General features: G+C 38.2%; 1 protein-coding gene across 5 annotated transcripts in view; it reads left to right on the plus strand.

The window, feature by feature from the left end:
• GREB1L (GREB1 like retinoic acid receptor coactivator) overlaps window positions 1-24,481 on the plus strand; it is a 144,292-nt gene that overhangs the window by 94,652 nt on the left and 25,159 nt on the right. For all 5 annotated transcript variants that reach the window (XM_049829082.1, XM_049829094.1, XM_049829107.1 and 2 more), the window contains 12 exons: window positions 360-494; window positions 2,424-2,561; window positions 2,898-3,017; window positions 4,778-4,915; window positions 6,674-6,859; window positions 11,527-11,853; window positions 12,714-12,842; window positions 13,434-13,568; window positions 16,867-17,064; window positions 19,056-19,236; window positions 20,549-20,741; window positions 22,765-22,898. In XM_049829082.1, coding sequence (XP_049685039.1) covers window positions 360-494; window positions 2,424-2,561; window positions 2,898-3,017; window positions 4,778-4,915; window positions 6,674-6,859; window positions 11,527-11,853; window positions 12,714-12,842; window positions 13,434-13,568; window positions 16,867-17,064; window positions 19,056-19,236; window positions 20,549-20,741; window positions 22,765-22,898 — 2,014 coding nt within the window. The remainder of the gene's footprint in view (window positions 1-359; window positions 495-2,423; window positions 2,562-2,897; window positions 3,018-4,777; window positions 4,916-6,673; window positions 6,860-11,526; window positions 11,854-12,713; window positions 12,843-13,433; window positions 13,569-16,866; window positions 17,065-19,055; window positions 19,237-20,548; window positions 20,742-22,764; window positions 22,899-24,481) is intronic.

Here is a 24,481-nt window from a genome sequence, read left to right on the forward strand (position 1 = left end):
ATTGTAGAAGAGATCAATGATGGGTTCAGTAGATTATAAAATTATATATAAATGTCCAGTTAAATGTTTGTTACAACTCCTAAAAAATAGAGATATACGGATATTTCTTAGTAGTGTAAAAAAATTGTTTGCATTACATGCAGACATGATAAATGTCCAGTTAAATGTTTGTTACAACTCCTAAAAAATAGAGATATACGGATATTTCTTAGTAGTGTAAAAAAATTGTTTGCATTACATGCAGACATGAGTTTAGATAAATGTGTATGACTGTTCCTGTGTATGTAATACAAATTATATATGCACATATATATATATAATTTGTAATCATTACTTAATTAAATAACTTCTTTTCTCAGATTCTTCAGTATTCAGTCCAGCAAAATCATCTTCTGCTGTTAACTTAAGTGGAACTCAAGACCCATCCCGGAACAAGAACATTATGAAACCTCTGGCTCTGTCAGTACAGCTCGTAGGAAAGGCATTTTCTGCAGGTATGGCTTTGCTTTCCAGGATAGTTGAGAGCCAAGGGAATTACCAGCTTAACAGCCAAGAAATAAGGAGTCATCTTTTTGATGGAAAAAGGAAAGGAAAACATTCACTAGCATTCTGCAAATCTCTCGTATTCTTGTGGTCCTCTGAAGAGAAATTTTCCATGGCCGTTGCTGTCCCCAAACTGAGCCACGCCTTGGCTTTCAGATTTGGCATTCTGGTAAAAGCGCATGTCATATCCCTCTTTGCACTTTCTAAGATATCTAAAAGAGCACAGAAGTCACCTCTTGATATCACACTGATTCTTGCCTCAGTAACTGAGAGCTGTGTGTTGTTCTGCATCTGTAACAGGTACCGTTCCTCCACATACATCTAATAGAATTTAGTCTCATTTAAAGGAGTTTTAATATCTGTGCTGTTTTAATTATTCATTTCTGTATTGTGTGTTTAATAATTAGAACCCTCAACTGTGGCATCTAAATCCCTCGCTGGTACTCTGTTGTGGTATTCTGATTGTTTATTACATTAGCTGGTTAGTCCTTTAAGCAATGAAAAAAACCCATCATGCTTATTACAGGGAAGTATGCTTGAATAAGAAAAAATACAAATTTATTTGGTTTATATATGCACATGAACATTACATTTTATACAAGGTGTATTATATATGCTGTTTTATACAACATATATTGTTATATGTACATAATATTATTATGTTGTATCTGATGAATCGTTAACAGTTCTTTGTGTAAAATACTCTTTTCCCCTCCATACCTGTGTAAGAGAATTTATCTTGCACTGAAATTACTTCACACCATTTCAACCAGTTCTGTGACTGACCCACATCCACCATATCTGTCTATACCAAATAGTTGACTGAGAGTACAAATGGGGAGCTTGCAATGGGCAAGTGATGTTATTCAAATTTTGCTAATTGGCAACCTGGGAATCTTGTGCCTCAATTTATTTGGATGACTGTGGTTGGAGAGTTCCACTTTGCATTGTTGTAAGCCAAATACCCACATCTCAAGTGCTTTCTATTGCAGCTGACATCAGCAAGCTGCTGCACCATCTCCTGCTGTTGCTTCTGGAGTATGTTCCTGGAGGCTAAATCATTATGGAGCTGGCAGATAATGGCAAGGAGCTGTAGTCCCCACTGGGCTTCATGTCAGCTCTATGCAGTTTGTGCCTTTTTGTTTGTTTTTTTTTTTTTTCCTTCTGCAAAAATTAGGCTCTGAAAAGCAATAAGAAGGAGCTCAAGTGTGAGGATAATTTCTTGTGATCCTCCATTGTTGTAGTTTCATTTTGTGATCTGGATATAGTGGGCCCTGCCAGGGTGTCAGTCTTGCTGGGACTGAAGGATCATCTTAGGCAGAGGTAGCAAAATTAAGCATCCTTTGCCTCAGTAATGCTCAGACCATGTATACTTTACAGCAAACTGCCCCATCTTCCCTGTCCAGTCTCCTTTGCTAAGGCTTTAGATGAGAGCCACATAGTGAATTACTGTGTATGGCACATGGACAACTGGGGGAAAAATATATAGATGCACCAAAGTGGCTGACAAATCTTTATAAACTGAATTAATGATATGCATTTTTTTAATTTTTCAGTGTCTAAAAAAATGTGTCACAAACTTCCCAATAACTTTTTTTGCTTGTAGTTTTCTATTTTATTTTGGTGGAGTTTGTTTTGGATTTTTTTCTTCCACCTATCCTCCCCACCCTGAAATCTGGAGACCTCATTTCAAGGTTAGGATTTTGCAGCCTGTGCCCAAATTATTCTCTGCCAAGTACACTTCATGCTTTCCCTGGAGAATGTTTCTTTCAGTCACGCATCTTGCCTTGTTCTTTTGTGTCTGCATGTGGCTGTATTATTTTGTTTGTTTGTTTTCAAGATTGTCTCAAGCCACATGCTCTGTATTTTATTATACTCAGCTCCTCTTTCACTGCGTGCCACTGATGTTGCCAATGGAAACGCTAATGGAGGAAGAAATAATGTATTGAGTTCGACAGCCTCTCGGCCAATGCCTCACTCGACATCTCCAAGTCCTGGCTGTGCAGCTGGAGACCAAGGTAAAGAAAACCTCTCTGTTCTTTTATTTTAAGCGGCACTGGCTGTTGAGCCTGAAATTTGAGATTTTGTTCTTCTTCCCATCATACCTTTTTCTACAATTCAGACTTTACAGACCCATTTGGCTTTTGGCACGACCATTAATGATAACGTTGTACTTTTTAACACACGTAACAACATTTTTGACCTCATAGTCTGGCTTCGTGTAAATCTAGGTGTAAACCTCTGGTGCTCTGTGATGTGATACCAGCTAAACACCAGTGTGAAATGGAAATGTGGGCTGGAATCTGGTCATTTGGGAGGATGGGTTTAGAATTATTTTTTGCTTTCCTTCTCAGCATCAATGTCCAGTTCTGGACCACCAAAGAAACGTCACCGGGGATGGTCTCCTGGGTCCCCAGTCCCGCCTCCTGGTTTAGCAGTACCTGTTCCTACAGTTCGGCCTTCGGCAAGAACAGGTAAAACTTGAGTAATACAGAGATGTCATTTGGAAAAACCTGTAGTCAGCCAGACCAGTAGCCCTATGCTGCTTCTCTTAAGTGTTGCACAGAAAACAAAACTGGCCTTGCTGAAGTAGTTAAGGACACTGTGGAGAGTTTTTCAGATGCCCCAGAAAAGCACACATGACTGTCTGGTCCTTGTTGCCATAATCTAAGATGGAACACGGGGAAAATGAAACTGTTGGAGGAGAGAGAGGAAAGGAAGATGCAAATAATATTAATAAAAATCCAAAGCTATCTAAGTCCCCCAAATGTAACTCAGTTCTTCTAAAATTGTACAAGTGTATGGATATATGAACATATTTCAAGGACTTTCATTAGCCTTCACCTTGGATGTTGTGTCTGTCTGGTGTGGCATGCTACAGAAACTGTACACTCCATTCCTTCACAGGAAAAAAAGGCTTTGTATAACTTTGGCCTAACAGAGCACACTGATGTCCACTAGGTCATCTTCAGTTAAAAGCATGAAGTTTGTGAGACCAAATATCTGTTGTGCATGGAAAAGCTGTAAGAGGGATATGTAACATCATGATATGAAATAGGATTAATCACATGTATGTGTGAATACTCATCAATTTCCATGTAGGTACCTCTTTATACATAACTATTAATAAAACTGTTCACTATTTAAGCACTTTCCAGTTCTGGGATTCAGCATACTTTGTAAAGGGGAATAAACAATTACTTATTCCTGTCTCTATAGAGTGAGAGAATAAACATACAAGGAAGAAAAAAAAAGCCATTTGTTAACATGCACAATGTATTTTTAACTCTGCTTTGGAGGGCTTGGTTTAGAAATATTTTGGAATGAATTTTCAGAGATACTCATTATAGGAAGAAGGGTTACATGGTAGTGCAGGCCTGCCTACTAGAGCACCTCAAATCAATTGCAGCTTTTGTAGGTTTCTAGCTTCAGAGACCTGCTGAAGATACCTGATATAAGGCAATCTCCCCCTTTTGTTGAGTTTGTCTCTGCCAATCTACTACCTCTTCTGTGCACTCCATTTTCCACGTGTCTTTCATAGTATTTTTTTCTGTTTGATAAACAGTTTCCACTGCTAAAACACATGGATTCATTCATGCTGCCTTTGATGCTTTTCTATTGATGGCATTGCTTGAAAAGTTTGTTACAAACCACCAAATGAAGCCTGAGAAACTTCTGAAGCAGACCTCACGCTGAAACCTGATTACAGATTACAAAATTCTTGCACTTTGTTTCTTTTTACTTGTGAAAGCTGCTCTTGCTCTTTCATGAGTAAAGCCTAGTTTTTATCCTTGTAATAACTCTCCAAGGACAGCTTTGAGATTTTGGCCCGTTTTTGTTTTTCTTATCTACATATATTCTAGTCAGAAGTCAGAACAGTCTCTTCCCTTGTATTGAGAGGCAATATTGAGAAATAGCCTCCATCTTAGAGGTGGCCTTTGGGCATAGTACTTGGCTTTGTTTAAAGAAGCATATTCAAACCTGTGTTTTCTCTCTCATTCCCACCAACAATACAGTGGTCAGAAAAAGTTTTATTTTAGGGGTGGGACTACAGGAGGATATAGGCTCCTAATTTAAATTACTTAAAACTATAGCAGGAAATGCAGAGACCTTTTGAATTTTATTACAGTTAGTGATCTGCAGTGGTGTTTTTTTTTTTTTTTATTTGTTCATACGGCCAAATCACAGTATGAGCCTTTTAGTAATGGAAGCTTCTCTTTTCTTTATTTTATAGACCCTCTTTTGTCAGTCCCAGTTCCTCAATCCATGCTAACTGGAATTTTACAGCCTCAACCCATCCCAGCAGGGGAGACTGTAATAGTTCCTGAAAACCTGCTGAATAACTCGGGAGTCAGACCAGTGATTCTGATAGGTAAGTCTTACACTGGGGAATCAAATGCTGCATTTTGAACAAATACATGCTCCCCTAGGAGAAGGGGTTTTTTGATTTCTTTTTGTTGGTTCTGGCATTCAGTACAATACGAAGTCAGTTTGTCATGGATGGTTTGCTTTAGTTGCTCAACATTTAAAATCAGAAGTTAAGTGATTTCTGGAGAACCTGATTTGCAAATGGGTCACGGCTACGTCAAATTCATACAAAATGTCTGGTCAAACTGAAGTTTTGTACAGTCCAACAACAGAAATACCTCCATGTAGTGAAAATAGCTTTCCAGTGTAAACAACTTACAAAACAAGCAAATATTTCCTGCAGCATTTATAGTCCAGATCTTGAAGCCCAGGGATTCTGCATGAAAACCAGAAAATTGATTTGAACTGAGTAATCAGAAGTAAATAATAACTAACTTTGTCTTTTATAGTCCGTACTTCTTGTAAGCAACTGAGATAACAGATCAGGCTTTGAAAATCCTTTACCTGTATAAAATATATTGTTAACCCTTAGAAAAACATTGCTTTTACTTTAAAAGTATGACTCGTAATGTTTATATCACTTTCAACCTGAGCTATTTGGGCATACTATATAACAAAAGACGGGTCAGCTAGTACTGCCAAAATTTTGATAAGTGATTTTTTTTGACTCTAGATCTCTTCTCAGTCCAGCGTAGTACAGATGGTTGTATAAAGTAGCTTCACTGTTAACATAACATGCCTATCAATATAATCCATGGAATAATTTATCATTGCTGAAGAAATGGAGAAGTTCTTCAAATCCTCACTTGCAGAGATAAGTGTAATACACGCAATTCCCAGAGACTTAAGAGGACCATCTACACTAGTAAATCCATCAAGGACAGGGTTACACTTCTAGTTTGTTTTGCTTAGCAGTGTTTTCTGGAAGCCCATTCTAAAGCTCTAGCATGGTGCTTTAACGGTTTTCAGAGAAACACTTCCTTATTAAAGACAAGGGTGCCTACAGTCATCAGCTTAAGTGCAAATTGAATGCAGCCCTTAGGCTCTTGGAGAGTTGCCAATGAAGTCCTCAGTTAGGCTAAATGTTAGTGGCCCTGAGAAACAGTGTCCTATTAATAGTACAGAACCAGATGTACCTAAATGGATGGGTTTGGCAAAACCTGTGTGGAATTTTTTTTAAAATGAAAACATTCTCAAGGAAAAGAGGAGTTAGCTTGTGCTCATGTGCTTTACCTTACAGAACATCAATTTAGTTGTTGATGTTTATTTAACCTGTTTATGAAAACAGAATGGAAATGTGGCAAAAAAAAGTTAAATCAATCACAGCAATGCCACAGTGGCTGAATCAATGCTAATGTGACTTATGCTGCTTTTATAATGTTAAGATCAATGTACTTTTGCTTCCATTGATTTTTCTTTTTTGTACACCGTATTATGGAGAATCTGTATTTAAAGGTCAGGATAAGACCCAAATAGATAATATTCTCATCTGTATTTGCATAACAATAATTATTATCCTGCTGGTATCCAATTATTGTTAGTTTTTGCAAATCTATCTGATCACTTGTAAAATACAGCAAAGGATCGCCGGCCTATCTCATTTATTTTGTAAGCAATTATAATGCCAAGAACAGTTACTGATGCAGTATATTTTGCAAGATAACATTAAGGAGAAGTTTGGAAATGTATACGTTGTGCAAGATTTCATGTAGTGGCATATTTTGTAAATTTCTGGGGGGGGTGTTTGTTTTCTTTATCAAAGGTTATGGCACTTTACCTTATTTCTATGGAAATGTTGGTGATATTGTTGTAAGTCCCTTGCTGGTGAATTGCTACAAGATTCCACAGCTGGAAAACAAGGATTTGGATCTCTTGGGTTTGACCAGCAGTCAGCTGCTAAGTGTGGAGAACATGATTCTTTTAACTATCCAGTATCTTGTCCAACTAGGTAAGCAATTTGTCATAAGCACTTGCTTTTATTTGTGATTGTCCTTTTTTTCTCCCCACCCTCTTTATGTCGGTTTCAGAGCCAATTTCTGGCTATTTTTGTGCCTGGAGGAGGTAAGTGGCTCCATCTAGCGTGTGTGACTTTGTTACTTTGTTCATCAGACTGAAGAAGCGAAGCGAATTTAAAGGCTGATACTGCTTCTGGTCTCCATATGGGGATTGACCAGGTCACCTTTGTGAAAATGGATTTGCAATGCAGATAACTCATTTGCTTAGGGTATTAAACCATCAGTTATCACAGCTCTTTATTTAGTTTTGTGACAAATGCTGGCAGATGTGTGATGGTCATCATTGTTTTGCTGACAGCACCGTTTACATGAAAACCACATTTGTTATTCAGACTAAGGCAAGTGATTCAGTGAATATCTCATTCTTGTAAATGTTTTTCGAATGGACTCTTTGCAAGTTTGAGAGTAAACCAGCAAACCACATTTTCTTTCTCTTATTGCAGGTCCAAAAATTATTCCTGACCTTAGAGTAAAAAGCGGCAGTGTTAACAGTAATATTTTAGAAGTTAAAGAGTAATGCAAGATAGTGTTGGGAAACTTCTCACAGCAGTCTCAGTCTTAACTTCTGTATTTGAAAAGATGCTGCCTACCATAGAGGAGTGTGAAATAACTTTTGTGAAAAGCACACTGCTTTTCCTGCACTGGGCTTCTGTTAGGGCATCTGTAATTCATAATGGTATGAAATGTGCAAATGTTTCAAAAGAAGCACAACTGGTGATAACCCTATAAATTGGGGAGCAAATGTGCTCTGTGCAGGTTTCACCCATGGATTCTTATGATTTGCTTTTCTTCCTTGATGCAGTACTGTTACAGACAGGAAGGAGGCTATTTGCTGTGTTGTAATACTCTAAGTGACTCATTTGCTTTATTTATCATTCTTTATTTATCATTTATCTGCCTCAGTAGTCCATTGGATGCCATGTTAGAACTGACAGAGGGTTTCTTTATTTTTTTTACAGGCTGAATGTTTTTCTGTTGCCCTTCTCTGTGGGCTTAAATTTGTTATTTGAGTTTTTCATCTTCACTGGAAAGTTTGTAGAGTCTGCATGTTAAAACCAGCTGCTTCACACAGTTCTGGATTGATAGAGGCAGCCTGCAAATTTCCTGTGGGGAAACAGGTAGTCAGCTGATGCAGCATTTCCAATTAAAAATAAGCTATTTCTTGAAACTCACTGAGTCAGTGAACGACACTCCAAGAGCAAATCCAACCGTAGATGGATGCAGCAAGTCTGTACTTGCTGCAAACTAGAGGAGGCTTCATGCAAAGCTTCTGGAGCTGAACTGAGCTGTGTCTAGTGAGCACCATGCCTTCAACATAAAGCATTTCCCTTATTAGCAGGTGTTTAGTTTGGCTTTTGTTCTTAGCTGTGCAAAGCTGAATAGTTTTCCGTTTGGCCTTATGTGGAGATGGGTGCCAGCACTGTAAGATTAAAGAGTCTAATGAGGAGAAAAGTAAAAATACTCTGCAGAGCGTGGTGATCAAAACATGTTGCTGGTTTGAATATTGCTACAAACTTAAAACTGTTGGAATTGTGACAGTTGCACCGAACTGTAGCCTTTATCCCATTTTATAAAATCAAAGCAGATTAAAGATAATTGGAGGACAGCCAACTTCAAAAGTATTTGACAAGGAGAAGAGGCAAATACATACATAAATTAACAGTTTACTCATGTGAGCCTCTTTTTTTCTTGAGAAAGTAGGACTAAAAAGTTACTCCTTTTTTTCTGGAGCATATTGTGAAAGAATTAAGATAAAGGCAAAGATTAAAAAGCAGACAGAAGAGTGAAATAGATACTGAGTCTTGCCTATTCTTTTCAGATCTTGCTACCTGTACAAAATATGTTTGCAGATGACTGTGATCACAGATCATAAGAATATTATTTATGAAAGTGCTCCTTTTTTGAAAAAAAGATATCTGAGAATTCCTTTCACAACGATATTACGAATCAAATTAAACGAAATAAGTGCATTTCTGATGCTTTCATTTTAAACCTGCTGTGTAGAGTATGCACAGTTAAAGCTGTGATTGTGAGACATAGCATTGCTATAAATAAATTCCACTCACTGTGATAAAGGAATAAGTGAAAAAAGATCAAGAGCTGTGTTTGATTTCAGTAGTATTTACAGTCTGTCTCCTGTACTTATTCAATTTCACATTTGTTATCTTTGGCAGCATTCATAGTGAAGTATTCGCAAGCTTTGTTTTTATACCTCAAAATGTGCATATTTGCAGTCTGGGTTACATTCTATCATTTGTAATTGTCTGCTTTTTACTGTTGCACCACCGTTTCTACAAACACAATCTCATCCTTCGCAGTGCTAAGGTCTGTGTTTTGGTTTTTCAGCTGGAGGAGATTTCTGGACCTTCTGTTAACTACCTGTTTAGAATTATAAAATTATTCTCCCTTCTCTCTTGTTGTGGTACATTTGAATCGCTTTGACTACGTGTATGCTGTGACACCCAGAGGGTTTTTTGTAGTTTCAGTATCTGAATGCACATCCAGACTCAAAGCAGGAACAAGCCTCTGTCTTCAGTGTAAGGGGTATTCAGACACTCAAAGCAAGAGGTTATCCCAGCAATTCTTCTGGTCTTAAATGGTTGGGGGAGTAGTTCTCTGTGGGATGCCCTGTGAAGTGTGTCTACCCAGAAATGGATGACATTTGAATATGTTGTCTTTAAACTGTAGGTATTTTTGGAAGCATAACTATGTTAATAAGGTCTTTTTCAGATACTAATATTTTATGGTATTATTTGTTTTGCAGTTTTGTTTTCTGAAGTCAAGATGACCCTTTGCATACTCATTTCTGTACAGAAGCTTCCAAATATTCCCTTTTAACCTTGACAGATTCCTGATATGTATTTATGAAACTGTTCACAATCAAAATCTGTATCTATCATTTTGCCTTCCATCTCATCTGATAGTAGTTCCATTATTTTTCTTGACAGTTGTGGAGAAAGACTTCCACGAGCCAAGTGTGGTATTAAACACTTCACTAATTTCAGTATCAGTGCCTTTCTGATAACTAAGTATTTTTAAAAGTTTTTCTCTTATAAATTATCTGAATGAAATTCCATGTGTTCTCATACAGAAGTCTTTCCATTTGTACAACTACTTTCATTTTCTTGGATTCATGATGACCCCTGTGTCTAGAGCCTGTCTCTTAAGTAACCTCCCTCAATCAGCAAAAGCTTGCTTTTATTTCTTTTAGTGTATAACATCTTTTTTTGTTGTGGTGGTTGTGCTGTAGATAGACTTTATTTCTGCAGAAGATGATTTATCTCTCTGTCAATAAATGTCTATTTTTTTCTGTTTTGAGATCTTCAAAGACCTAGAATGTGTGATGTTTTCTTAGAAGGGAAAAAAAATATACTTCCAAAAAAGAGAACTATAAAGAGAGAATTATGCCCACACTGCATTAAATTAGACTCATCAGAACTTTTCGTTTTTATCAAAAATGAAAACAGCCTTGCATTTACAAGTCTCTACTTGTCCTACCATCCTATGGTAATTGGATAGTGACACTTTCCATATGTTACTTCTCAAAAAGGCAAAATGACAACAAGCGGCAGTTTTTACAGATTCTGTACTGTAGGTTATTTACATGCTCCCTGCCTTGCTTCTCACACAACCTTTCTGTTTCCTTTTTTTCACTGCCCTTTTTGCTTGTTGACTTTGGCCCTGAAAGAAAACCTAAAACTAAACCCAGCATTTCACATATCTCTGGTATTTAAGCCCCCCCTTTTTGTCATAGAAAAGCAAGCTGCTGAAGCGTGAAGCTGTCTCCTTTGGCACCGAGATGAGATCTTGGCAATTTAAGCTATGGTTACTTCTTACTCTGTGTTCATGAATATTATTATCTGTTCCTGAGTATCTTTGTCAATGAAACAAATCTTACTGAGCAAAATGTTAACTGAAGCTGAGTTGGGGGACTGATGCTAAGACAGGGTAGCCTATATTTCTATTTTCCGATTCAAGTTTGCAATACAGTTTACAAATGAGGAATGAAAATCTAAAGTTGATATACCTGTTTACGTTAGAAGTTTGAAGATTTGTTAAATTAATCTAATTTAACTAAAAAGAAGAGGTCAAACCTGTTTATTTACATCCATGCTTAGTCTACTTGTATACATGATGAAAAAAAGCAAAACGAAGACCACTTGACAGGCTTTGTCATAGTGCATGGCTGCGATTAGACTGCTGAGGATAAGCATTTGAGTTTTCTGCTGTAAATAACATATGCAGGCTATGTGATTAATCTTTCTGTTCCAGGCAAAAGGCACATATTTTTCGCACTCCCTAGTTTGTTCCACCAGTTTCTGAAGGTAGAAAAGCTAGGAGTGAGATGCAACACCTCATTGTTAAAAAAAAAAAAAAAAAAAAAAAAAGGCAGATGGGCAGATGGTGGGAGAGGGAGGCTTCTAATATGAAAAACCAAGAATAAGCCATGTGGGTAAATATCCGCTGAGTAGCGAGTGGGTTTTGTCAATATAAAAAATATGGTGAAGGAGCTTGTCAGATCAAGACAGACGTGATTCTTCCTGGTTATTAACATTTTGGTATGCAATACTGTTCTTCTGTTTGTTTGTTTTCAATTTAGGTCCTGACCAGATACCCCTGAGGGAAGAATTTGAGCAGATCATGTTGAAAGCTATGCAGGAGTTCACTCTGAGAGAGCGATCCTTGCAAATGAGCGCACAGTGTATCTCTGTGTCACCAGGTCAACTCCCTTGGCTTGCTAGGTTAATCGCTAGTGTGTCCCGGGACCTTGTGCACGTGGTCGTTACCCAGAATTCACTGGCAGAGGGCATCTCGGAGACCTTGAGGTCTCTCAATGAAATGAAACATCAGCAAAAGCTACCAGATTATGTAGTTGCCATTTGTGCGTCAAAGATAAGAGGAAATGAATTCTGCGTAGTAGTACTAGGTGGGTATATTGGCAGTACGCTTCAAATACCAATTGAATTTTGCTGAACTTATTTTCTCAAGTCATTGTTCCAGCTCTTAAATCCCTTTTGTTCTTTTTATTCTCCTTTGTGTTGTTACACTGCAATGTCCCAGTTTACTATTCCTCCATTAAGACTTGGAGTACTGATGTGCATGAGGATCTAGAAAAATAGCTGTGTGCTAATCATTACTACTCCTTGAGAGGCCTAAGAGTTTGTGTGTTTGTGTGTCTAACTTAGAAAATATCTTGAAGTGACCCAGTGACAAAACAGTCAGTTCATCTTTCTCTGTTTTGTGTAAGAGCTGTGTTATTTCACATGGCAGTATTGGATTGACCACAGTCTTCTGCAGACCACTGTAAAACAGAACATGCTTTTTATCCTTTTTACCATGTTGATTTTTAAATTCCACATTGGTGACTGGCTGTGATATTTGTATGTGCATGATTGTGTCTGAATGGAATTGAATTTTGACTAGTCATCTTTTCTTTGTAGGCAGATAAATCAGTAATGTCAATTTTTTACTTTTTTCACACTAGGAATAATTACTTTTTCATATTTACCCAGAATTCTCCATTCCATCTAAGGTACAAATACTTTTTTTTTGTATCATTTGTCACCAAAAACTACGGGCAACAGCTTGCAAAGGATGTGCTAAACCAATATAAGTAATTCTTCTGTCACTAGCAAAATAGACTTGAGACTACTCTCCCAGTCTGCTGAGTAAAGACAGTGGAGATCCATGACTGAAGATCAGCCCACACTTCTAGTATGAAAAGGTTGTGTTGATAGTGCACTGTGTTAAAGATTGCTCTTGCTTTTTTTCCCCCCTCTTCTCCAGGTCAATATCAATCTAGGGCACTTGCAGAAAGCATGCTTACCACCAGTGAATTTTTAAAAGAGATCAGTTATGAGCTCATTACAGGGAAAGTTAGTTTCCTCGCATCACATTTCAAGAATACATCTTTAGGTGAGTGATCCTAAGAAACAGAAGTTCTAGCCAAGACAGTTACTTATTTAGGGTTGGTGTGTCTCCTGTTCAGCAACTAAAGCGCACGTGAATACAGCTCTGCCCTCTCCCCGAGAGGCATTCCCTCTTTCTTTCTCTCCATTCACCGTGTGTAAAGGAGCACTGTCTCCTTCACCCGTGCGGTACGAGTTACCCTGTGGCAAAACATTTTTAACACTGTTTATACTGCTGAATGTGATGGTAGGGCACCCGTAAGCGCATGTGTCTTTTCTTGTTTGTGCTTTCAGCACAGGTTTTAGAGGTTGTTTTATAGCATACGTTTCTTTGTAATCATCAGTTGTCACTGCTAGCTGTAAAGGCACAGAGCTGAAATTATTCAGCTGTGGTTTCTTTTTTGGAATTCATTCAACTGGCAAATCAGTAAATAAAAGAGAAAAATATTCTTCCTCCCTCTCTTCCTTGTATCTCCAGTCCCCTGCCCTTTCGCAGATTCGACATAAGCTTTGTGAGAACATGTGTATACGTAAATGTTCTACATCATTTGTCTGAAATGGCTTCCAGATAATTTGGCGTTTGCTAATTCTTATCTAGGTGATGATTTGGACAAACTGCTGGAGAAAATGCTACAGCAGCGAGGGGAAAGTGTCATTATTCCCTTTAATGGAGATGTTAGTGAGTGTGTGTCATCTCAGGAGGCAATTGCCATGGTTTCTACACAAGAACCAGGTAAATTTTTTACATGCAAGATGTGAAAAAAGCGAGTAGTTTGCTAAATGTCATAATGCATGTGCCTCAGAAGAGTCTGAGGGCACAGCTGTGGTCAGTGTGCCAGCCTTTGAATATTAATACTACCACCTGAATGTAGTAATACAGCAGTTTCTCAGACAGAAAGTCTCTGTAGTAAACTTCAACTTTTTTCCCCTATGTTTTGTAATTCTTAAGCTAAAATATGTCACCTTCTGTTAATGCACTGGGCAGAGTAGAGAAGATGTTCCTTTTTAATGTTGGCAGTGTGAACTCATCTCACCCTTTTGCACCTAGAAAAGGAATGTAATCTTGGGTTTAAGGTAGAGGGGAACTGTGTTCTTGCCCTGATATCTCCAGGTGTCCTCCTGTTTCTTAACTTTTGATATTCCTCACTTTCCATATGTAAAATGGTAATAATAAGTACTACAGACTTGTGCTCTGAGGCTTAAACTTCTAGGCAAAGGGTTTTAAGATCTTGGACTGAAAGTGCTAGGCAAGTGTAATCTGTAATTTGCTTATTTATATGTGTCTTATTCACTGTAATGGGATGAGATACTTAGGTGCAAAAGATGAGCTAGGATTTCTTGTCTAAAAATGCTAATTACCATTTTCCCACTTTGGAATTCTTCCATTATTCAGAGCTTTAACCATACTTTCCTTTTCTTATGACAGTAATGGTAAAAGATACACTGAGCTGTTATGAACACTGAGATTCTTTTAGGTCTAGTATCAAAGCAAATTCAACCTCCAGTAAAGCTTTTTCACTGTGAAAGAAAGGTATGCTCTTGATTCACATTAGTTAGCTTAAATTAATCAGCTCAGTGTTAGTTCTGAATGAAAGCAAGGTGGTTGATAGTCTCCACATGGATCAGGAGATCCAATTAGGAAGGCTGCCAGGTACTTTGTTCTGGCAGCCCCAGAAGGACAAGTCTTGAGCTTTCTCACGGGATTCACTTGAAGGGAGAAGGATCTTTTGGTTCTGTAATTTTTTTTGTTCTTACTATGTAATGATGTGCAGTGGTGCTTTCTTACACATTCATGTTTTCTTAAACAATTATTCTGAGCTAGCTTTGTTTTTTAAATATGGCTGTACAATGGTTGAAACTACTGGGAGTCTGCCTGAATAAAAAAAAGGAGAGGTAAGTCTCCTAGACGGTGAGAGGGACCTTTCTCCCATAGTAGATCTAGTGAAATGAACACTGAGGCAGGTTTGAGCAGGAGATAAGCTTGCACACAAACACACGTGTGTCTATATAAAACTAACATACCAGGTTTTCACCCCAAACACCTTCCAATTTTCATGTAAATTGCAAGATTTGATAAAGTGGCTTATTAACTAAAAAAGCAACAATAGTTCTTTTTTATTAAATTTGCAGTAGGTTTGGGTTTTTTTCTTTGTTTTTTTTTTTTTTAAGAAATTTACCCTAGGCAATTTTTATGGTAAGCAGTCCATTAATCAGAATTTAATTTGTACTAGAAAAACTGACATAAGCAAAAAATGTAATGGCATTATAGGATTTAATTTGGTAATCTGCAAGTTGAAAATATTTAGGGGCTAGTGAAACATGGATTGTTGGTCATTGAATTTACCTACTGGAAATTCTGAAATATAGGAACATGTTTTTATTTGAGGAAATATGAATGTTCTGGTATGTGCCTATAGAAAGCAAAACTCCATTCCCACAGTTCTCTTTATTAAATTCAAATAAATCTGAGACTAACCTTTTGTAAAAAATCAAGAAACCTCCAAACAAATAAATGCCCCCTTCAATAATTGAGATTTATTGCCTAGGTGTATTGCTCCTCTTCACTTTGCAGCGTATAATAGAATCATAGAATAGTTTGGGTTGGAAGGGACCTTTCAAGGTCATCTAGTCCCACCCCCCCTGCAAGAAGCAGGGACATCTTCAACTAGATCAGGTAGCTCAGAGCCCCGTCCAACCTGGCCTTGAATGTTCCCAGGGATGGGGCATCTACCACCTCTCTGGGCAGCCTGTTCCAGTGTTCCACCACCCTCATCACAGAAAAGTTCTTCCTTCTATCTAGGCTAAATCCACCCTCTTTTACGTTAAAACCATTACCCCTTGTCCTATCGCAACAGGCCCTACTAAAAAGTCTGTCCCCATCTTTCTTATAAGCCCCCTTCAAGTACTGGAAGGCTGCAGTAAGGTCTCCCCGGAGCCTTCTCCTCTCCAGGCTGAACAACCCCAACTCTCTCAGCCTGTCCTCACGGGAGAGGTGTTCCATCCCTCTGATCGTTTTTGTGGCCCTCCTCTGGACCCGCTCGGAGAGGCCCATGTCTTCCCTGTGCTGAGGACCCCAGAGCTGGAGGCAGCGCTCCAGGTGGGGTCTCACCAGAGCGGAGCAGAGGGGCAGAATCCCCTCCCTCGACCCGCTGGCCACGCTGCTCTGGATGCAGCCCAGGCTACGGCTGGCTTTCCGGGCTGTGAGTGCATGTTGCCGGCTCGTGTCCAGCTTTTCATCTACCAGTACCCCCAAGTGCTTCTCTGCAGAGCTGCTCTCAATAATTACTATCGGTCAGTATATAGACATACAGCCATCTCAGTGCTGGCTTAGAGTGGAGCTCAGTACTTCAGAGTAGAGCTGATGTACAAACAAACACCCAACTTACTTGCTGTCCTTTTAGAGTCTTTTTGGCAAGATCATCAATGCAGGCTCAGTTTCCTCAGATTAATACGTGTGCTGGCTCTCATCCCATTGTGTTCTGAGCCCAGCAATCTCAGCACCCAGCAACCTCAACATCTAAATGGCTCGTTCTCCCAGCAGGAGTGATGGAGGGATGCTCCTGAAGAACTGCAAGTTTCAGGAGGAGATTAGAGTGATGCATGTGTGTATATATATATGTATATACACAAACACACATTTTTTTCGCATATATATACTTTATTTATGTATATTCATGCATGTATATTATGTATGTGGTGGTTCATTTAACAGAATGCATTTCACTGTTGTCATTGAGGCTTCCTTTGGTTGCACTGTGAAAAATCCTCAAAACACTTAGGGCATTTGAAAAATGGGCAGTGCTGTACTTGAGGTTTGACATGTGATCATATTTTGATCAAAAAAAAGAAGTTGATATTTGTGATCTGTACCCAGCTCTCCAGAGTGTTGGGATTTAGTCTGGTGATTGATATTTTTTTTTCTGATAATAGAGGGTAGGCTATTTGGAGGGTCATGTTTATCGGGGGCGGGGGGGAAAGTAAACATGTTTCTTGTTGTGTTTTGTTTTCTTTTTCAAACAAACACACTCTAGATTTGGATGTTGATACCTTCCAAATTTACCAGCCACAGCTTACAGTTGCCAGAAAGCTCTTGTCCCAGGTTTGTGCTATAGCAGACAGTGGCAATCAGAGCCTGGATCTGGGCCACTTCAGCAAAGTAGACTTCATCGTTATAGTTCCTCGTTCAGAAGTCCTGGTGCAGCAGACACTTCAACGGATTCGACAATCAGGTAAAAGGGAGGGGAGGAAAAAGAGACTGTTAAACTAAAGTATGTGATGTTATTAAATGATATCTGGTATAAATGGAGAAGTAAGTTGTGCCAACATGTATTTTGCATGTCCAATATTAGCTCCATTAGTTGGTATCATTGATGAATTCTAAATATCTTCCTTTCATAAGCTGGGCCCAAGCTGTGCCACAGGACTGTCAAAAGAAATTGCCATTTTCATGCAGGTCTGAGGAATGTATGACCTGGAGAAGCATTCAACTATTAAGAGAGGGAGTGGATAAGCAAGTGCAGCTGTTCAGATCTTTTATCCTCTAGACTTGTTAGTGCTATTTGTTCTAGGTACACATTTGTGCATATGCTCTCATATGTATTAGCACAGATGTATGTCCAGGAAGCTCTTACTAGGTAGATAAATGCCTGAGTAATACAAGCACATTGGCACACAATAATTGCCATGCTTATTCAGATGGTGAGTTTTCTCGTCTGGAGTTGTGTGTCTGACCATGGTTAGTACCAAATGCTTCAAGAGGAACAAGAACGCTTTAGTGTACAGTTTATGGAATATGTCTCCCTTGAGAATGACCTCTGTTATCCACTCTGTTAGTGACTGACATGTATCCAGAAAAGCATAAGGGTTTCTTCATGGAGAAAATTGCTGTCTAATGGAACTAAGGACTATCCGAAGAGGTGTTTGGTCCTTTTTAGCTCTTGATCTCTGATATCTGGGAGTAATGAAGTCCTTAGGATAGTTGTGTATTTAGGATTTTTTTTTTAATCAGCTGAATGGGTTTTGGTTGTGGTTTTGTTGGTTTTTTTTGGGTTTTTTTTTTTTTTCTTCCTGTCTTCAGCTTTATCTAATAATCCTTTGTATTTACATTTGAAAAACATGAATATGGGCTTCTGGTGTAATGCATCTATGAGTGGTTTTGGGTAGCTGTTGGCTTTTTTCCCCTCCTGTTTTCTACTCTAGACTAAACAATCCCACACTTTTTGATTGTGCAGATATGCCCTGATATTGCTCAATATTGTGGTCCATCTCTGTATTTTTTTTCTCTGATTTGTACTATTTTACTAGTAAAACAAAAAGAATAAAATAGATTACTTGGAGTATGGGTTTCTTTTCCTTTCTAACATAACTTTATAGGGTTTTTTTGTTCCATTCCTTGTTTCTTCAGACATTTTATTTACTTAATTTGCTGCTACACTAAACCAGAGATCTTCTGATAACTCTTAACAGGGTTTCCAATTTGTTTTTGGTTTTGTTTTTTTTTTTAAATGAATGGTTTTTACTTTACTTTTTAAAATAATTTTTTTTAAATCATTAAGACCCTGGCAAATACATAGTTGACTGACATTTCACAGTGGCTTATTGCTACTTCTTTAATTCAAATGGTGTTCAAAACCATATACATTACATCATGCCTACATTATGAATGTGATGGCAATCTATCATTACAAAGACTGTTAGAGAGTAGTTGTATTGACAGTAACACTGAAGGCAGGCATGAAAGAATTATATGATATGATATTAGTGAGAGTCAGTTTTATATAAATTTATGAATTTTTTGCAAAGGAAAGGTCAGAATAACTTTTTCTGACTTGAACAGGATTAATGTATTGCCCAAATGTAGACAAGTTTGACCTAGGATCATGAGGCACAGCTAACTGAGCACTGAAATGCTCTGAAATTTTTATGGAGCACTGAAATTTTTATGGAGGTCTGAAGTTTTTTTGTTTTTTTTTCTTTTTGGTAATGTGAGAAGTCTTTGAAAGGTCTTCAGCCACTTTTTGGAAGAAATCCAGAAGCCAAGAAGCACATTTTGGTCCTCATTGTGAGAGAAAATGCATTTGGATAATCATCGTCTTACTAGGGTGTATCAGTGATTTGGTTAAGTCCTGATATTGGTGGACATGTGGCAACCTACCATTGACACTTCACTTTTGGATGCACTCAAAGGAAAAGATTTTTGTTGTATTCTTCTTTCTGACAGGTGTCCTTGTGGACTTGGGCCTAGAAGACAATGGAACGGCATATCAGAGAGCTGAGAAATACGTGGTTCGGCTAGACAATGAGATTCAAACAAAATTTGAAGTTTTCATGAGACGAGTGAAGCAGAATCCCTATACGCTGTTTGTGCTGGTTCATGACAATGCCCACGTGGATTTAACAAGGTAGCTACTTCAATCTACCAAAGGAAAACCATCCTCTTCCAGTATCTTTCAGTTAGGTTTTTCAAAAGACTTACCACTTTAGACGCCCGATGCTTTTTCTAGGCCTAAGGCATTTTGTGCCTCAAAATCAGAAATAATCTTTTTTTGCTTGCCTATGATATTTGTTAACTAATTCTGATTCAGTTGAAGATAGGTGAGACTAGTTTCAGATTTTTTGATCTCTAACAAGACTTTGTAGGGGTATGTGGTATGGTACTGAAGTCCAGGGAAAAGGGCTGAATTTTGCAATTTTCTTTGTTCCTCTTCTTTTTTTCCTATTCCACCCCTTTTTCTCTACTGAAACCCAAATCTATCCCATGTTCACAAGCCACTCATGTTTTAATTCATGTTTTTATCCTTGATGATAGTGTTGTTTTTAATATATGAAAGTTTACAGATGTTTATGCATCACCTGAAAAATGCCCTAGCTACTGTAAGAAAAGGACTTAAAAAACAGCTGTGTTGGATTTGGCCAGCATTAGATCTGAACATACCACCACATACGCATGTGTGCAAAAACATTTCTTCACACTGAATCACAACTTTGCTATGGAAAAAGAAAGAAGTAACTAAAGCTTATTATTCTGCTCTTGTTCCAGGAGTAAACTGAGGAGAAAAATCTTAATGTGATTTAGACATGGTGCGTAAGGCTGTGGGATTCATTTGAATATCAGAGTTATAATAAAATACTTTCCTTGAAGGACAGCTGAAAACAGATAAAAGCGACATTCTTCCTTCCTTATCCCTACCATCATATTTTTGTTACTGTTATTGCTGTACACTGAATTTGGAATTCCTGAATATTCTGGAGGCAAAGATAATTCCAGGAGCTGAAAATCAGGACATCAGGAAACTATGAGGTTCCCTTGTCTTTTAGAAATAAGTTGTTTCAGGCTGGAAAATCCACTAGATTTTGTAAAATTGTTACTATATCCTAAAACCACAACTCATGCAACAGTGTTTCTCAGTGAGAAGGCTTCATCAGCTTTGGCTTATTTTTTGTCTCCTCCACCCAATTCTCATTTAAATTGCCACACTAATTCACCTTCTCACTGTCATCAGATTTTGGCCTTTTTATTGTTTTCCCCCCTGTTGCCTGAGTCTACCCACAGAGAACACTCAAATAGTTTTGACATCTTTCATCCTTCCAAAGAGATTTTTGAGGTGTGATTCTCAGTGTCATGATCATTTGGAGATTTTTCTGCAGGAAAAGAGTAATCCATTGAATCTCAGGATGTCAGTAAGGCAATTCTTTGCATTCTTATTTCTGCAGTGCCATTTCAAGTTCCCTGTCACATGGTGAGCCTAGTCATGGTCTGGCTGATAGAGTTATTAATTGCAGGGAGGTCCTTGAAGCATTCAACCTCCTTGTTCTTCAGGTCAGCTCTTTTCCTTATGCCTTGCAAACGCAGCAGTCCAGGATCAGCTCTAGCAATGAGGTACATTGGATACAATTTGACACTGTGGTAAGTGTTTAATTGTTAATTTTAACTGTGAATTTTAAGGTGGACTTCACGCCTAAAGGAATCTTGTAGAGGCATATTAAAGAAAATTGTTAGAAGGGAGCTCTTTCTCTGCTGGAGCTTGTTCTCTCAGGCTCTAGATACATAGCCCTGGAATGCTGATGGTGGAAGTAGCATTGACATTTAGGTCCAGGAGCTGCACATTTTTCTTTGGCCAGTCATGTAGTATGAGACATTACTTTCTATGCTCTGGTCAGACAAAGCTATGTAGACATGCCATAAAGCTCTGGAGCTGGCTTTCCATTTTCAAGCAGTCTGACTTTTGACTGTAAGTTATATGTCACATAGCCTGTCAAATCTGTTCATTACTTCTCTGGTACTAATAAAAGTTGTGTGCTGGGTAGTAGGTGCTGTCATTGTGCAGAGAAGAGGTGGGAAAGGTCTGTTCGACATTCTGCCCCATTAGTTTTTTTCACCATTTCAGCCAGCTGATTCTGAGGATGTTTTGGCTAAACCTGCTTTAAAAATATCCTTTTCTCCTATTCCTTCTTTGTTATACTTATATCAAGTTTGACTTCACTGTGATGAGTGGACCACTGGTGTCTGTAAAGTGTCTTAAAGTGGTAGCTGTAAAAAATAGTTAAAGTCAAACAGAATAGTGGAGATGAGGGAGTGAATGAATATTCAAAGTTTGCTTTTTAGTTGATTGTTGATGTAAGCCGGTGTGGCGACCTTCTGTAAAATGGTCTAGACAATTTTTAATTTCCCAAAAGTAAAAAACTCAACAACTTCCAATCTTCTGATTAAAAACAATAACCCACAAAAAAGGGGGTGTCATGGTTTAACCCCAGCCAACAACTAAGCACTACGCAGCCGCTCACTCGCTCCAACCCCCCACCCAGTGGGATGGGGGATAAAATCGGGGAAAAAAGAAGTAAAACTCCTGGGTTGAGATAAGAACGGTTTAATAGAACAGAAAAGAAGAAACTAATAATGATAATGATAACACTAATAAAATGACAACAGTAATAATAAAAGAATTGGAATGTACAAATAATGCGCAGGGCAATTGCTCACCACCCGCTGATCGACACCCAGTTAGTCCCTGAGCGGCGATTCCCCCTGCCCCCACTCCCCAGTTCCTATACTAGATGTGATGTCCCATGGTATGGAATACACCGTTGGCCAGTTTGGGTCAGCTGCCCTGGCAGTGTCCTGTGCCAACTTCTTGTGCCCCTCCAGCTTTCTCGCTGGCTGGGCATGAGAAGCTGAAAAATCCTTGACTTCAGTCTAAACACTACTGAGCACCAACTGAAAACATCAGTGTTATCAACATTCTTCACACACTGAACCCAAAACATAGCACTGTACCAGCTACCAGGAAGACAGTTAACTCTATCCCAGCTGAAACCAGGACAGGGGGAGTCTGTATGTGATTAAATTACATTCCTAGTGATTACTGGTGATGTAAATGCACTGGAGACCACGCTGTGCTTCCAGCAAAGGCCTTGTGAAATTTGAAGCAGCAAATATTCTGCCTTTCTGATTGCTGTCTGCAGATTTAAATTTCAGCAAAGAAATTGTTAGTTTCTGATTGCCATTAGAGATTTGTAGAATCTGACCATCAAGAAGAATTTTGGAAATTAATAATCCTTCTGTTTTCAGGTTCTGCTTTAAAGAGAAATGAGATAACAGTTGTCAGTAGATATAAAGCCAGAGATAGGGAGTCAGAAAATAATTAGCAGGATTCTAGGACCCCCCCCCTGCAATCACAGGTAGGAGATACATTGAAAAATTTGGGAGGAGCTATGTCTGTCTTTCCTAGCTGTAGAAAAATAAGTTAAGTAAAAAACATTTACATTTCACTGTATTCTTTGAAACAAACAAATAACATCACTGAGGGAGAATGAATGAAAAGAAAGGATACTTTGCTTCGGAAAATACTTTCCACTTATTTTTAAATGACAAAAGAAATTAAAATTGGTTCCAGTTTTGCTTACGTTTTTGCTATCTCTGTATGGAACAGGATGACGCAGCAAGTGAAGACAAACTGTACTTTGGTTTGAATGAATATAGCAAATCCCTCCAATGGGGAGTCACAAGTCCCCTTTTGAGATGTGATGAAACCTTTGAAAAAATGGTCAACACGCTTTTAGAAAGGTAAATAGTAACATGGGAGCTTGGGATTCTGCTTAATTGGGATCTTAAGGATACAGATATATTTTTGAGCCCCATCACAGGGTGATGAAGACATGATGACCTTTGATGTTGATCTTGGAATCTGTGAAGTATGTGCAATTTTTATTTTTGTAACAAAATTAATGCTATTGAAGAAAGAGGGGATATCCTTCATTTGTTTGTAGAAGAGATTGGGCCCATTCAGCCGCAGTCCAGGCTCAGTTGTGCTGCTCTCTTCTTTTGGCTCAGCCCTCACTAAGCTAAGAAAGTACCAGAGGTTTCATACCTCACCACTTCTGGTGTCTCTTTTGTTGAGACTGCCAACAGACTTGTCAGTGGTGGCCCAAGTAAGCGACAAGTCATTTCAAACCCATCATTTTTGTTATTTCATTAGTTGGCTATGGTTTTGGTTTCTGCAGCTCAGAGCCTGAAAGTGGTTTATTAGTACCCTGCAGCTACCTGAACAATCTACTTTCATAGCACATATCCACGATATAACTAAATGGGTACATTAAAGGAATGAAGGCAGTACTGTTGTTTCCAGCAATGTGGAGTTAATCTATCCTGCGCTTCAGCAGGACAAATCTCTTATAACAGTTCAAACAATAGTTTTCATTGTATTTTCATGTTTACTAGAATAGGATTATTCTGTCTTCAGTACTGTTTTTCCTATTTTATTTAGGTCAATATAATAATTGTAAATGTATCTATATTTATTAAGTAAAATACAATATCAAATGTGTTAAATTAGCAACATAAATGAATAAAGTGCATTATTAATCCTTAATATTTATTATTATCTACAAATATGTAAGAAATGAATGTGATAAATAATAACAAGGTCAGTTAATCTTAATACATCAGTTCTTTAGGCTTCTTGTAGTCTTTCTGGTCAAGTCCAATGGAAGAGGTAGTGGTCACTGTTGCTCTCTTTCTGTTCTTAAAATGTGAATGGGGAAATGGATAGACGAGGATTAGTGCATGTGCAAATACTATCCTGATATGAAGTTAGGATAAAACTAGAAACTGATGGGAGGTGAACCTCTACCTTGGAGCCAGGATATGCTTTTGCATCACAGTTTATTGATTTAGTCTCTCTTTTCAAGAAAGTGCGTTATTCCATCGGGGTGGGTGAGCTGTACGAGCTTACAAGTCAAAACATTGCAGACATTTTGGTATTATAAGAAAGGTGCCATTTGTTTTTGTAGCAAAAGTGCAGTGGGTACTTTTATGAGAGGAGGAGTAAAAAGTGCTTTAAAAATTTATCCATTTAATGACTGGCTTATGGTACACAGAGCTAGCTACTGTACCTACTGGTTAAAGACACACACAAAACTTTATTCAAATGGATCCCATATCTATTAAATTACTCAAGAGGCCAGAGAAATTTGGAGCTTTTAGTTGGTTTAGTCATTCGGATTTCTGTGGCACAAGACTAGCACTCGAGGTCTAGTGTAGGTTTTTTCTGTATTATGGTGGTGAGTGAACTTATGGGGAATGCCTAGAAATGGAGTGCTTTTTTGCTTGACTAGGCTTTAATATTTTTTTTTCTTAGCATTTTACTT

The sequence above is a fragment of the Accipiter gentilis genome, chromosome 2 (genome assembly GCF_929443795.1).
Source record: "Accipiter gentilis chromosome 2, bAccGen1.1, whole genome shotgun sequence".
Classification (NCBI taxonomy): domain Eukaryota; kingdom Metazoa; phylum Chordata; class Aves; order Accipitriformes; family Accipitridae; genus Astur; species Astur gentilis.